This window comes from Peromyscus californicus, unplaced genomic scaffold (genome assembly GCF_007827085.1).
Source record: "Peromyscus californicus insignis strain IS unplaced genomic scaffold, ASM782708v3 Scaffold_4__1_contigs__length_199733344, whole genome shotgun sequence".
Taxonomy (NCBI): Eukaryota; Metazoa; Chordata; class Mammalia; order Rodentia; family Cricetidae; genus Peromyscus; species Peromyscus californicus.
This window is the reverse complement of record NW_026294562.1, coordinates 172987918-172999723: the sequence shown is the minus strand read 5'-3', so window position 1 is coordinate 172999723 and position 11806 is coordinate 172987918. Positions and strand designations below refer to the sequence as shown.

Here is an 11806-nt window from a genome sequence, read left to right as displayed (position 1 = left end):
GCGGCGGGGACCGGCTGGGGCGGGCGGGGGTTTTGAAGCCGCCCCGGCCCCACCCAGGAAGCGCACGCAGGGCGGGGGCAGCCCCAGGGGGAGGGCGTGGGGGGGCCACCGTCTTCATCTAGCGTGGGCGGGCTCCGAGGGGGGTCCCTTCAGCCCTGCGGGGAGGGGACGGGCACCCCGGCCCCGCCCCACTTCCAGGGTGCTGCCTCCTGGCGGTCGAGCGCTACCAAAGCCGGTGACCAAAGCGCCCCGTGGCTTTGGGGGTTGATGAAGGGTCAATGGGAAAATGAGGACTTCATGAGAAGATAGGGTCCCAGAGGAGATGTTAGAGGTGAGGACCTGGGATGGAGAGAGTGAAAGGCTGGGACAGACTTTGCGTCTACCAAGGAAGGTGTTGAGGAGGATGAGGCAAGAAGACTGGGCACCTGAGAGCTGCAGAGGTTACAAGAAGGCACCATGCCCATGAAAAACCCGCGAGTTTTTATTAAGTGCATCCCTCGAGTCCCTGTAACCCACAGACTTACTACCGGGTAGTTCAGTGGCGCATGGGCCTCGGGGGAATTCCTGGTTTTGCAGTCCTAGGTAGGACAGAGGGGCCACGACTTGGGTGAGGTCAAGACTGGCAATATCCAGAGTCCATGTTCTTGACAGCTGTGCCATCCTGTGCTCAAGAGTTCCTCGGGCTGTAGATGATGGTGACTAGTGGCGGTGAAGTCCCTCAACACTCCACACCATAGCGATCAAAGTGGCGCAACAGCAGGCCAATACCGAGGTGCACTGTGCCACCCGCGGCCGTGTGCAGGCGATAGCGGTCAGCTCCACTGTAGATGGTGTCTGCGTGCAGCAGCTGTGGCCCACCACCCACGAAGGCCCGTGCCAGCTGTTCCCGCCAACTGCCCAAGGGCCTCCATGTAGGGCAGTCCAGCTGGTGGGTGCCTGGGCTGCTAGGCACATGGCAAAAGCCATAGCCAGCAAGCTGGCAGCGGCCAAAGCTGTCCTGGGACCACACCTGGAGATGGAGTCGAGGCCAACCTGCAGGACAAGAGCAGTTAGACAAAGGAGAGATGAAGGGAGGCAGCCACAAGCTCCTGGGTTCCCATTTCCTTGGAACTCCTAGAGACCTTGGCCCAGTCCTTGGCCTTTGATTACTGCCTTAATTTCCTCTCTGGGTTCCCATCCCCCATCCACTCCACATAGCAGAAACAGGGATCTTTATAAATACACCCTGCCAGGGCTCACCTGTGCCACAGTACAAAAGCTCAACTTCTTGAGTGTGAAAAGCCTCTGCTGACTTCCCTTTGTGGTCTCCTCTGTCTCCCTGCGTGGAGCCCACTGCTCTCCCAGTCCCCAGGTCAGCACCTCAGCTAGACCCCTCCCACGGTCTCTCCTCTGGACCTGCTTTGTTCTCCCCCACCTGTTCTTGCCCAGTGCAGCCCACCTCACCCCTTCATTAGGTTTCTAGTGTCCTCAAAGCACAGCTGAGCTTCCTAGCCTGACAGTCAAAGTGCTTGGAGATCCAACCCATCTTCCCCTCTACCCTGAGCCCTCCCTGTTGGGCCCTGCTCTAGAAGCTGGGGACACTGCGATGAACACAGCAGACAAAAATTCCTGCCCCGTGAAGCTGACATCCTAGACAACCAACATAGTAAATAAGTAAATTACAGGGTATGTCAGATGGTGATAACTGCTATGGAGGAAAAGAATGCCGAGGAGGGAGGAGGAGGGGACGTAGTTTGGGGAAGGGGGGGGGAGTAAAGGAAGCTTTGCTAAGAAGGTGACATTTGGGGCCGAGCACCGTGGTATATGGCTGTCATGCCAGCACTTGGGAGGTAGAGGCAAAAGGATTCCCGAAAGTTCAAGGCTAGCCTGGTTTACATAGTGAGTTCTACAGGACAACCAGAGCTATATAGGAAGACCATATCTGGAAGGGTGACCTTTTTTGTGCACACTTGGGATGCTGAGGTTCTAGGCTATGAGGTTCTGGACTATGTTCAGAGGCTCTATCTGAAAAGCAGACAAACCAACCATGAGGCAACACCTACACAAATGTTTAAAGGCAGTGGGCCATCTAGGCACCTAGCGGATGAGAGATCCCAGCCAATGCAAAAGTCCTCAAGTCCAAGCTAGCCTGGTGGGGCCAGTGTAGCTAGGATGGGGAATTGTGGGGAGTAGGGCAGAGGTGACAGCCAGATTACATAGGTCCATGTGATACTAGGGAAGACTCCAGCTTTTATCATGAGTAAAAGGAGAACTGCTAGAGGATTCTGTACAGACGAAGGACGCGCGCGCGCGTGTGCGCGGTCAGACTTAGGTCCTCTCATGTGGGGTGCAAACTGTGAGGCTCAGGTCTGGGAGCACAGTGAAGACTGAGAGATTGGTCAGAGTGGGCACAGGGCAGGAAGAGGGTGAGAAACAGAAGTTAGGGTGTATTTCAAATGGGATTTTAGAGCCAACAGGATTTGATGGTGAGCAGAATGAGGGATTAAGAAGAAAGAAATCAAGGGGAAGCCAGCCTAAGGCTAGAGCTGAAGAAATGAAGGTTCATTTCTCTGCCTCACCCTCTAACACATCACCTGCCCAGAAGCCAGTAAGATTGTTCAAAAGCAAAATCAAGTCCGTCCATTTCTTCCTGGGCTCCTCACAACCTTCAGGAGATGGTCTTAGCGCCTTTGCAGCTGGGGACCCTGCATTCTGCTCCCTCCCACAGCATACCCCTGTCCTCTTCTCCCACAGCCATCAAATGCCTGGCTCACTCTTCACCCTGAGCCTTCTACCCAGCTCCAGCTCTCTGCCTCCATCCCTCTCCTGTCTTTGTTCTTGGGCCTAGTTAGTTCCTCCTTGCCCTTTACAGCAAGGCTGTAACTGCTCTCTGCCCTAGCAGGTCATGTGACCACCCAGAGCCTTCTGGGTTCCCATGGCCTCTGTGCTGGCCCCATCTGGAAACTGGTCTGTGTTCTACCTGAAGACAGGACTTGACTGGGGACGTCCTGCTCAAGTTGGACAGGCATAGACTCAGTCAACAGTACTGATATTGCTGAAATGCCCAGGCCATTTCCCAGAACCTGCCCTGTTTTAATCAGAAAAGCTGTGCTGATATGACACCCGCCCTCCCTCGTACACTCACTTCCCCTTTGAGCAGGGCCTCTGCTTTTGTGAGCAACAGCAACTGGCTCATTTCCCGCCCCTCTCCTCCCCATCTAGCTCTCTCTACTCCCGCCAGCCTCCTCCATTGCCCTTTACTGGAAGGCAGCCCCCCTCCCACTTGACCCCCACTCCCTGCTATCTTCTCTACTCCAACCTCCGCCACATTCCATGGGCCTAGGGCTCTCTACAGCTCGGGTCAGGCCTCAGATCCACATCTCTAGAGGAGGCTGTGCCTGAAAAGGGATTTACAAAGTATGGGGAGCAGGGACAGCCATGGTGTTCTGACCCCAGCTCCTCCTGCTTTGGCCCCACTCCTCTCATCCTGTACCCACCTTGGAGACCTTTGGTAGCGAAGTGCAGGTCAATGGGGTGGGACCAGTAAGCCATATCCCCTGTCTGAGGGGTGTCTACCTGTGTTTGGCCCTCCCGCACACCTGACAGTAGCTTCCATGCAGCACCTATAATGAGAACCAGGACATACAGGGTTGGGGATGAGTAGCAGCCTTCAGGAAGGGACCCCACCATGGCTACAAGATTGTTTTCCTCTGGGGGTGGGAGTTACACAGTGTAGACTCTAGAGCCAAATATCTGGATTCAGATCTTGGCACCAGAAGTGTACACCTGCAATCTAGCATGGGAGTTTGTCTGAGGCTTCCCTGGGCTGCCGGATAAGTTTCAGGTCAGCATGGGCTAAAGTGTGAGCCCCAATCTCTAAAGGAAAATTGGAGGCACATGGAGAGTGCTCGAAAGAGAATAAATCCTCAAACTATTTGATGGCAGTGGTGGCTCATGCTTTTAATCCTTGAACTCAGGCAGAGCTCTGTGAGTTCGAGTCCAGCCTGTTCCAAAGAGTAAGTTCCCAGGACAGCCAGGGCTACACCTAGAAACCCTGTCTCAGAAAACCAATAAATAAATTAATTAATTAATCCTGGTACTATTCACATACGTATTGTGTATTCTGCAGTGTTGGGGATGGAATCCAAGGCACTGAATATGCTAGGCAAGGGCTCTCTAGCAACAAGCTACGATTCCCAGCCCCTAGCCTTACCTCCTTTTGTCTGTGCAACCTTAGTTAGACACGTTAGTTTTCTCGAGCTATAAAATGAGTGACAAATAATACAATCTCATAATTTTAGGACTCATAGCAAGTATGGAGTATTAGTTTTTAAGATATCATTCATTTATTAATCTCTGTGTTTGCTGCTTGGGAAGTGATCCAGAGCCTTGTGCATACTAGGCACATGCCCTACTGATGAGCTGTATTCCAAGCATCACTTGTTTCCTTTTTTGAGACAACGTCTCATATAGCCAAGGCTAGCCTCAAATTTGCTATGTAGCTGAGAATGACCTTGAACTTCTTATCCTCCTGCCTATGCCCCCCAACTGATGAGATTCCCAACATCATTTCCTTACTAGTCACAATCCACATTTAGAGGCTTAGTTCAAAGACTAAGAAGAGGCTAGGTACCATCCGAGAGCACATCTCGATTCTAGTGAAGAATAATAGGCATAGTGTCCACACACTGAGTGCTAAATGCCAGGTGCTACGCTAAACCCTCTAGGAAATGCATTCACTTCATCTGCTCTCTGGGATTCTTAATCCCATCCACCCCACCCCAGCTTTCAGATTCCTCACCATCACCACAAACCCCATGTGTGGCATGGCTCCTGTCACCTCTCTGAACTCATCTGCCACTATTCCTCCCCTCCCTCACCACTCTAGCCTCACTGGTCCCATTCCTGCTCCCTTGCCTCAGGGCCTTGGCAGTGGCTGTTCTGCCTGGAAAGGTCTGCTACTGGATGCCCCTAATTCTGACCTTTTTAAATCCCTGACCCTCCAATCCCAAATCAGCACCTATTCCATCAGTCTGTTTCTTTTCTTCCTAGCATTTACAATAATCTCGTAATTATTATGTGCTCTTCAAGGCAGGGTCTCTTGCGTGTAGCCCAGGCTGGCCCCATTACTTGTAAAGCCACCTGGGTGCTGGAATTACAGATGTCCAATATCACACCCAGCTTGTCTACTGGCCTAAGGACTAGAAATGAGTGCATGTGTTCTAACTCACATCCTTAAGGGGCTGTGTTGTCAGAGGGTGGGATAACCTGAGAGAAAAGGATAAAAAAAACAAAAACAAAAACAAAAACAAAAACAAACAAACAAAAAAAAAACAGATACCACCAGGTGGTGGCGGCACACGCCTTTAATCCCAGCACTCGGGAGGCAGAGGCAGGCGGATCTCTGTGAGTTCGAGGCCAGCCTGGTCTACAGAGCGAGATCCAAGACAGCACTAAAGCTACACAGAGAAAGCCTGTCTCGAAAAAACACAAAACAAAACAAAAAAGCAGACAGCATGGTCTGAGCCGGGAGTGGAGAATGGAGGAAAGAACACGGAGACTTTAGGCTGGGGGAGGGGACTGGGTATTGGTTGGGAGATGAATCAGGCCTGGGGAGGGTACCTGTGTGGATGCCCCACTTGCAGAAGAGGCTGTTTTCAGAGAAACCGGTGGCCCCTATGATCTGCCCAATGACGTGCACTTCAGCCATGGTTCTAGGAGGGGAAAAATTCAATCACGACCCTGTGAGCTAAGTGTATTATTATTTCCATCAGACAGCTGGAAAAACTGAAGCCCATCAAGTAAAGAGCAGTACTGTGATTCCAAGCTTAATTCCATCAACCCGTCTTCACCACCGGCACAAACCATCTCCCCAGAAAAGCCCACGAGAAATAGGGAGGACACTCAGAGGTGGGGGGAGCCTGCACAAATACACCAAGTCTCAGACCCTTAGGAAGCCCCGCCCCTGGATGTATGACCCCGCCCACACGTGCAAGGCCCCGCCTCTTTGCGACCGATCAGCCCAGCTTCAAAAGGCGCATGCGTCGCGGGTGCAGGGTCGCTTTAGCCCCACCCCTAGGCGTAGCGCATGCGTTTTTGCTACCTCCGCGTACTTGACTGTTAGAAACGAAAGCTGCCGCAGGGATGGTAGTTCATGGGCCTGGCCGCCTCCTCTTTGCGGGCGCCGTCGAGGCTAGTCTCGCGCCTCACCCGGGCCCTTCCGGGCGGAGGGAGATCTGTGATGGATACCTCCGCAGCTGCGCTCTCCTCGAGTGCTCTCGCTGTTGCTGGGGCAACAGCAGGCTCCTCCCCTGGTGCCCGCCCAGCGTGCTGATGATTGGCGCTATAGCTGCCCTCTGGGGGCGGGGCGTAGTTGTGATGGACACCGTCTTTTGGTACATTTTGGGAAAACTGCGTAGGTCTAGCAGCTCCCGCGACGCGTTGCGCCCCAGAGTTGGGGGTGTGGCTAGGCTGCTCGGTCTAGACTGCCATTGAGGAAGTTTGAGCGCCAACTGTTTCTTCTCCATATCGTCTTCACACGATAAGCAGATCTACTGACGCTGTGTGTTTTCTTAAAAAAAAAAAAAAAAAAACACAGCGAGAGGGGGTTGTTAATAGCTGGTCGATCTCTGAGTTCGAGGCCAGCCTAGTCTACAAAGAGAGTTCCAGGACAGCCAGGACTGTTACACAGAGAGACCCTGTCTCGAGAAACAAAAACAACAATAAAACACTTTTCCTGTTCAGGTCCATAACTCAGAATGGAGCCCGCTGACACCTAAAGGGGCACTTAAAGGAACTCCCACCGTGGGTCTCTCTGTGTTATAGCTTGAGGGAAAAAAGGATCTCCATATTCTGACACTAGAGAAATTGGGAAGTAGATTTTTCTCTTCCGTTTTCAGAGTTCCCCCAGAATTATCAAGAACTAAGTCCCAACTTCTTTCTCAGAGTTATTGCGAAATTCATTTTTGTTGTTGTTGTTTTCGAGACAGGGTTTCTCTGTGTAGTTTTTTGTGCCTGTCCTGCATCTTGCTCTGTAGACCAGACTGGCCTCGAATTCACAGAGATCTGCCTGGCCCTGCCTCCCGAGTGCTGGGACTAAAGGTATTCACCGCCAGCTGTTCTTAACAGCTAATTTTGAACAAAGGAGGTGGGGTAAGGATAAATGAATGCCGGAGAAATGGCCGGGAGAGTGCTTGTTGCTCTTCCAGAGGACTGGAGTTCGGTTCCCTGCACTCTGTAACTCCAGGTTCAGCGAGATGGCTGTCTTCTTTTTTTCTCAATTTTTTTCACTAGCAGACAAATTTTAAAACATTTTATGGTGGCACTTGAGAGACAGACAAAAGTATTGCTGCAAGTTCAAAGCCAGCCTGAGCTATCAAGCGAGTTCTAGGCCAATCCCCCTAAGCAGGGGGAAAAACAAAACATAAAAAAACGAAATAAGAACTGTGTGTGTGTGTGTGTGTGTGTGTGTGTGTGTGTGTGTGTGTGTGGTGTGGTGTGGTGTGTTCATGTGTGTTCGGGTGTATGTTGCATATGTAGAGACCAGAAACTCCAGAAGCCGCAACCTCCAACGCTGACTGTCCCTTAGAAGCTATCCACCTTTTTTCCCTTCCAATTTTCATTGTACGTGCTGCCAATACTAACACCACCTTCTTTTGATTGTTTGTTTGCTTTTTTTAAAATTATTTTTATTTGTATGGGTGTTTTGCACGTACATCTGTGCACCAGGTGCACGTAGTGCCTGCCAAGGCTGAAAGAGAGCATCTGGTCTCCTGGAGAGGGAGTTACAGGCACCAGTATGGTGAGCACCCAGTATGGGTGCTGAGAACCAAACTTGAGTCCTGTGCAAAAGTTGTCTGTATGTGCTCTTAGCAACTGAGCCATCTCTCCAGTACGGTCATATAGTATTTCTTGTATTGATTGATTTCACTCATTCAGTAATATTGTCACATAGGTCCATCCTTATTGTAAGCATGTGTCCGAATTCCCCTCCTTTGTAATGTCACAGTGCATTCATTCTGACTATACACATTTTATTCAGGTAGACAACATTTCTGTTGCCCCAGCCTTTGGGCTACTGCTGTGGACACGCAGTCTCTTTGAAACTCTCCTTTCAATTCTTCTGAGCATTTCACTGGAAGTGGGATTTCAGAACCATGGGCTAATTCTGTTTTAAAATTTTGGAGGAACAGCCATATTGTTTTCCATGGCAGCTGTAATAAGGCTTCACACCTTGCCTTTTTTTTCATTCTGTGACTCATCTTGGAAACAGAAAGGTTTAAATCACTCTTTTCAAAAATAACATTCTAAAGCATTATGTGCAGAAAAGTTCACAAGTAATAAATAAATATCTGGATGAATTTCATAAATGGAATATACCTGATATGAAAAGAAAACAAGGTGTAGTGGTAGTGGAGATTGTAGGTAAGTTGTATAACTGTTTCCTCAGAATGGAAACATTCCATGCAGGACAAAGACTCATGGGAATCAGGGAGCTGGAGAGCTGGAGAGAGGCCTCAGTTGTTAAGAGTGTTTGCTGCTCTCCCAGAGGACCTGAGTTCAGTTTCCAGCACCCATATCTAGCGGCTTACAACTGCCTATAACTTCAGATCCAGGAAAGCGGGCACAGTGCTCTCTTCTGGCCTCTGTAACTTCCACTCAGACACATATATAAAATAAAATAAAAATTATATATATGAGACAGAATCTCTCTATATAGCCCTGGCTGTCCTGGAACTCACTATGAAGAACCAGGCTGGCCTTGAACTCAAAAAGATCTGCCTACCACTGCCTCAAGAGTGCTGAGATTAAAGGCATGTGCCATCACACCTAGCTAAAAAACTTAAAATCAGGAAGTAAAGAAAATACGTGTGATGGTTTCTCTCAAGCATTTGAATATTTGGTCCCCAGTTAGTAGCTGTTGGGGAAGGATTAGGAAATGTATCCTTGAATGGAGGAAGCATGTCACTGCACCATTTTTAGTTAGTGCTCTGACTCCTACTTGTAGATTAAGATGTGAGTTCTCTCAGCTGCTGCTCCAGGCACCTGCTACCATGGCTTCACTCTGTCATTATAGACTCTAACCCTCTGGAATTATAAGACAAATTAAACTGTTTCTTTAATAACTTATCTTAGTCATGGTATTTTATCACAGCAATAGAAAAGTAGTTAATACAACAAGCAAGGCTTAAAAAGTAAACGAGACTTGCAAGAGTCAGGAAAGTCCTGAAAGTTACAGGATTCACAAGGTCCTTCCCCAAAGTTATTGAAAGGAGTAAACAATTGCTAGGAAGAGCAGAGTCTCCAGCTCAGCTGTTTTAGGTCCAGAGATGAAGCTTCAGTGATCCACCCATACTGAGACTTTATTTATTCATTGTTGTTTCTTTCATTTTTTTCTTTTTTTTTTTCTTTCTAGTGCTAGGGATTGAACCCAGGGCCTTGCACATACTTGGCAAGTGCTCTATCATTTAGGTATAGCTATATCCCCAATATCCCCAACTCTTTTTACCTTTTCTCAGGCTGACCTCTGACTTGCTATGTAGCAGAGGATGATCTTGACCTTCAGATCCTCCTGACTCCACCTCCTGAAGGCTGGAATTACAACTGTGCACTATCATGCCTGTTTTTATGCAAGGCTGGGAATTGACCCCAGTTCCTGCTAGGTAAGCCCTTTACTGAGCTACATCTCCAACCTGGTTTCATGAGTTTTGCAATTAGATCTGAACGATGCAGCAGGAAAAGTATAGATGTGACACTGCTTTTTTTTTTTTTAAGCATTATGTTAGGGGTCATAGAATACACAATGAGGGGTTGGAGGTGTGGCTCAGTGGTAAAGCACTTGACTAGAATCCCCCAGTGAAGGGCTGGGGATGTGGCTCAGTGGTAGAGCCCCTGCCTAGAATCCCCCAGTGAGGGGCTGGGGACATGGCTCAGTGGTAGAACTCCTGCCTACAATCCTCCAGTGAGGGGCTAGGGGTATGGCTCAGTGGTAGAGCCCCTGTCTAGAATCCCCCAGTGAGGGGCTGGGGGTGTGGCTCAGTGTTAGAGCCCCTGCCTAAATCCCCCAGTGAGGGGCTGGGGTGTGGCTCAGTGGTAGAGCCCCTGCCTAGAATCTCCCAGTGAGGGGCTGAGGGTGTAGCTCAGTGGTAGAGCCCCTGCCTAGAATCCCCCAGTGAGGGACTGGGGGTGTGGCTCAGTGGTAGAGTACCTGCCTAGAGTCCCCCAGTGAGGGGCTGGGGGCGTGGTTCAGTGGTAGAGCCCCTGCCTAGAATCCCCCAGTGAGGGGCTGGGGGTGTGACTCAGTAGTAGAGCCCCTGCCTAGAATTTCCTAGTGAGGGACTGAGGGTGTGGCTCAGTGGTAGAGCCCCTGCCTAGTGGCTCAGTGGTAGAGCCCCTGCCTAGAGTCCCCCAGTGAGGGGCTGGGGGCGTGGCTCAGTGGTAGAGCCCCTGCCTAGAGTCCCCCAGTGGGGGGCTGGGGGCGTGACTCAGTGGTAGAGCCCCTGCCTAGAATCCCCCAGTGAGAGGCTGGGGTGTGGCTCAGTGGTAGAGCCCCTGCCTAGAATTCCCTAGTGAGTGACTGAGGGTATGGCTAGGTCCCAGATTTTCCAGCAAAACACACACACACACACACACACACACACACACACACACACACACACACACACCATCCACATTCTAGGCCTGTCACAAAAATAAGAAATAAGACCCCAGGCCTTTTCTGGTCTCCTGGAAGAGATAGGCTGGGGAGACTCTAAAAGGCTGATGGTGGTTATGATTCTAACTTGACAGGAATCCATGTGTGGGATGGCAAGAGGAGGATGGGGCGTCTCTGAGCTCAGTGATCTGATGGAAAACTGAGGCTGGTAGGAATTCATACCCTCATTCCATGAGCCTCAAAGTAAGGTCTACTTGGTGCCAAGCACTGTTTCAGGCCTGGGGCACTGCCATGAACAAAAGAGAATAAATCCTAGCTGCGTCAGAGTTGATGCTGATGGGAGCAGTCAGGAGCAACGCAAAGGGAACACGTTGGCAGTTCTTACACGGTATAAATGACAACTAGAGCAAGAGAAGGGAGCTGGTAAACCCCTTCTGGCAAAATCCACCCTGGGCCCTGGCCCTGGCACTACCCCTCCCTCGGGTCTCCCTGCCAGAAACTTGGGCTGAGCCAAGCGCACTCCCAGACGCCATCTGCTCTCCCTGGGAGTGGGGCCCATGCCAGCTTGAGCGTCTGGACTCTTGGCACAGTGCCCTGGCACCCCAGAGCTAGGAAACTCCACAGCCCTACATCGGGCCGGGGAATCCTCCTGTCTGGCCAGATGGAAGGCTGCAGGAAAAGAAGGCAGTGCAAGCTGGGTGGACTACCTGAAGGAGGAGCCGGCTTGGAGGGCCACAAGGGTTCTTTGTCAGTTGAGTGGACATGAATTATGAATAATAACATCAATAAACACATTACACATGTTCACCGCATTCACTTTGCCAGGGGTAAATGTGTGGGTATTTGTTGTCATGTCTAAGTTAAATCCATATGTCGGGCTGTTGGAATGACTCAGGGGAAAAGGGAGCTTGCTGCTAAGCCTGATGATCTGAGTTCGAGCGCAGGAATCCACCTGGTGAAAGAAAAGAACTACCTCCTACAAGTTGTCCTCTGATTTCTACACATGCTTGCTGTAGAAGAATCACACTAAATAAATAAATACATGTAATGAGAAAAACATCAAAAATTAAAAATATGTATGTCATCACATCTAGGAGGCTGGGCATATATCCTTAGTTTACAGATGAAGAAATAAAGATTCAGGGAGGTAAAGCTATGGTTCAAAGTTCACAA

At 50.1% G+C, this 11806-nt stretch overlaps 1 protein-coding gene across 2 annotated transcripts; it reads right to left on the bottom strand.

Annotated features, from left to right (window-relative positions):
- Nucleotides 1-463: 463 nt before the first annotated feature.
- On the bottom strand, nt 464-6296 carry B9d2 (B9 domain containing 2). Of its 2 annotated transcripts, none has more exons than XM_052712280.1 (4): nt 6083-6296; nt 5602-5693; nt 3477-3602; nt 464-1032 (listed from the first exon to the last, which is right to left on the bottom strand). In XM_052712280.1, the coding sequence occupies exons 2-4, from the start codon at nt 5687-5689 to the stop codon at nt 719-721; spliced, it is 528 nt and encodes a 175-aa protein (XP_052568240.1). In that variant the 5' UTR covers nt 5690-5693; nt 6083-6296; the 3' UTR covers nt 464-718. The 2 variants fall into 2 exon arrangements, with proteins under 2 accessions (XP_052568240.1, XP_052568241.1); XM_052712281.1 differs by having other exon boundaries at nt 6093-6296.
- Between the last annotated feature and the right edge of the window lie 5510 nt (nt 6297-11806).

Excerpts from the sequence above, each read along its gene's own strand:
- B9d2 (XM_052712280.1), bottom strand. The coding sequence starts at position 5,689 with ATGGCTGAAGTGCACGTCATTGGGCAGATCATAGGGGCCACCGGTTTC. Across the intron at positions 3,603-5,601 it reads CAAGTGGGGCATCCACACAG|GTGCTGCATGGAAGCTACTG; the intron begins GTACCCTCCCCA and ends TTCTCATTATAG. Across the intron at positions 1,033-3,476 it reads CGCTACCAAAGGTCTCCAAG|GTTGGCCTCGACTCCATCTC; the intron begins GTGGGTACAGGA and ends CTTGTCCTGCAG.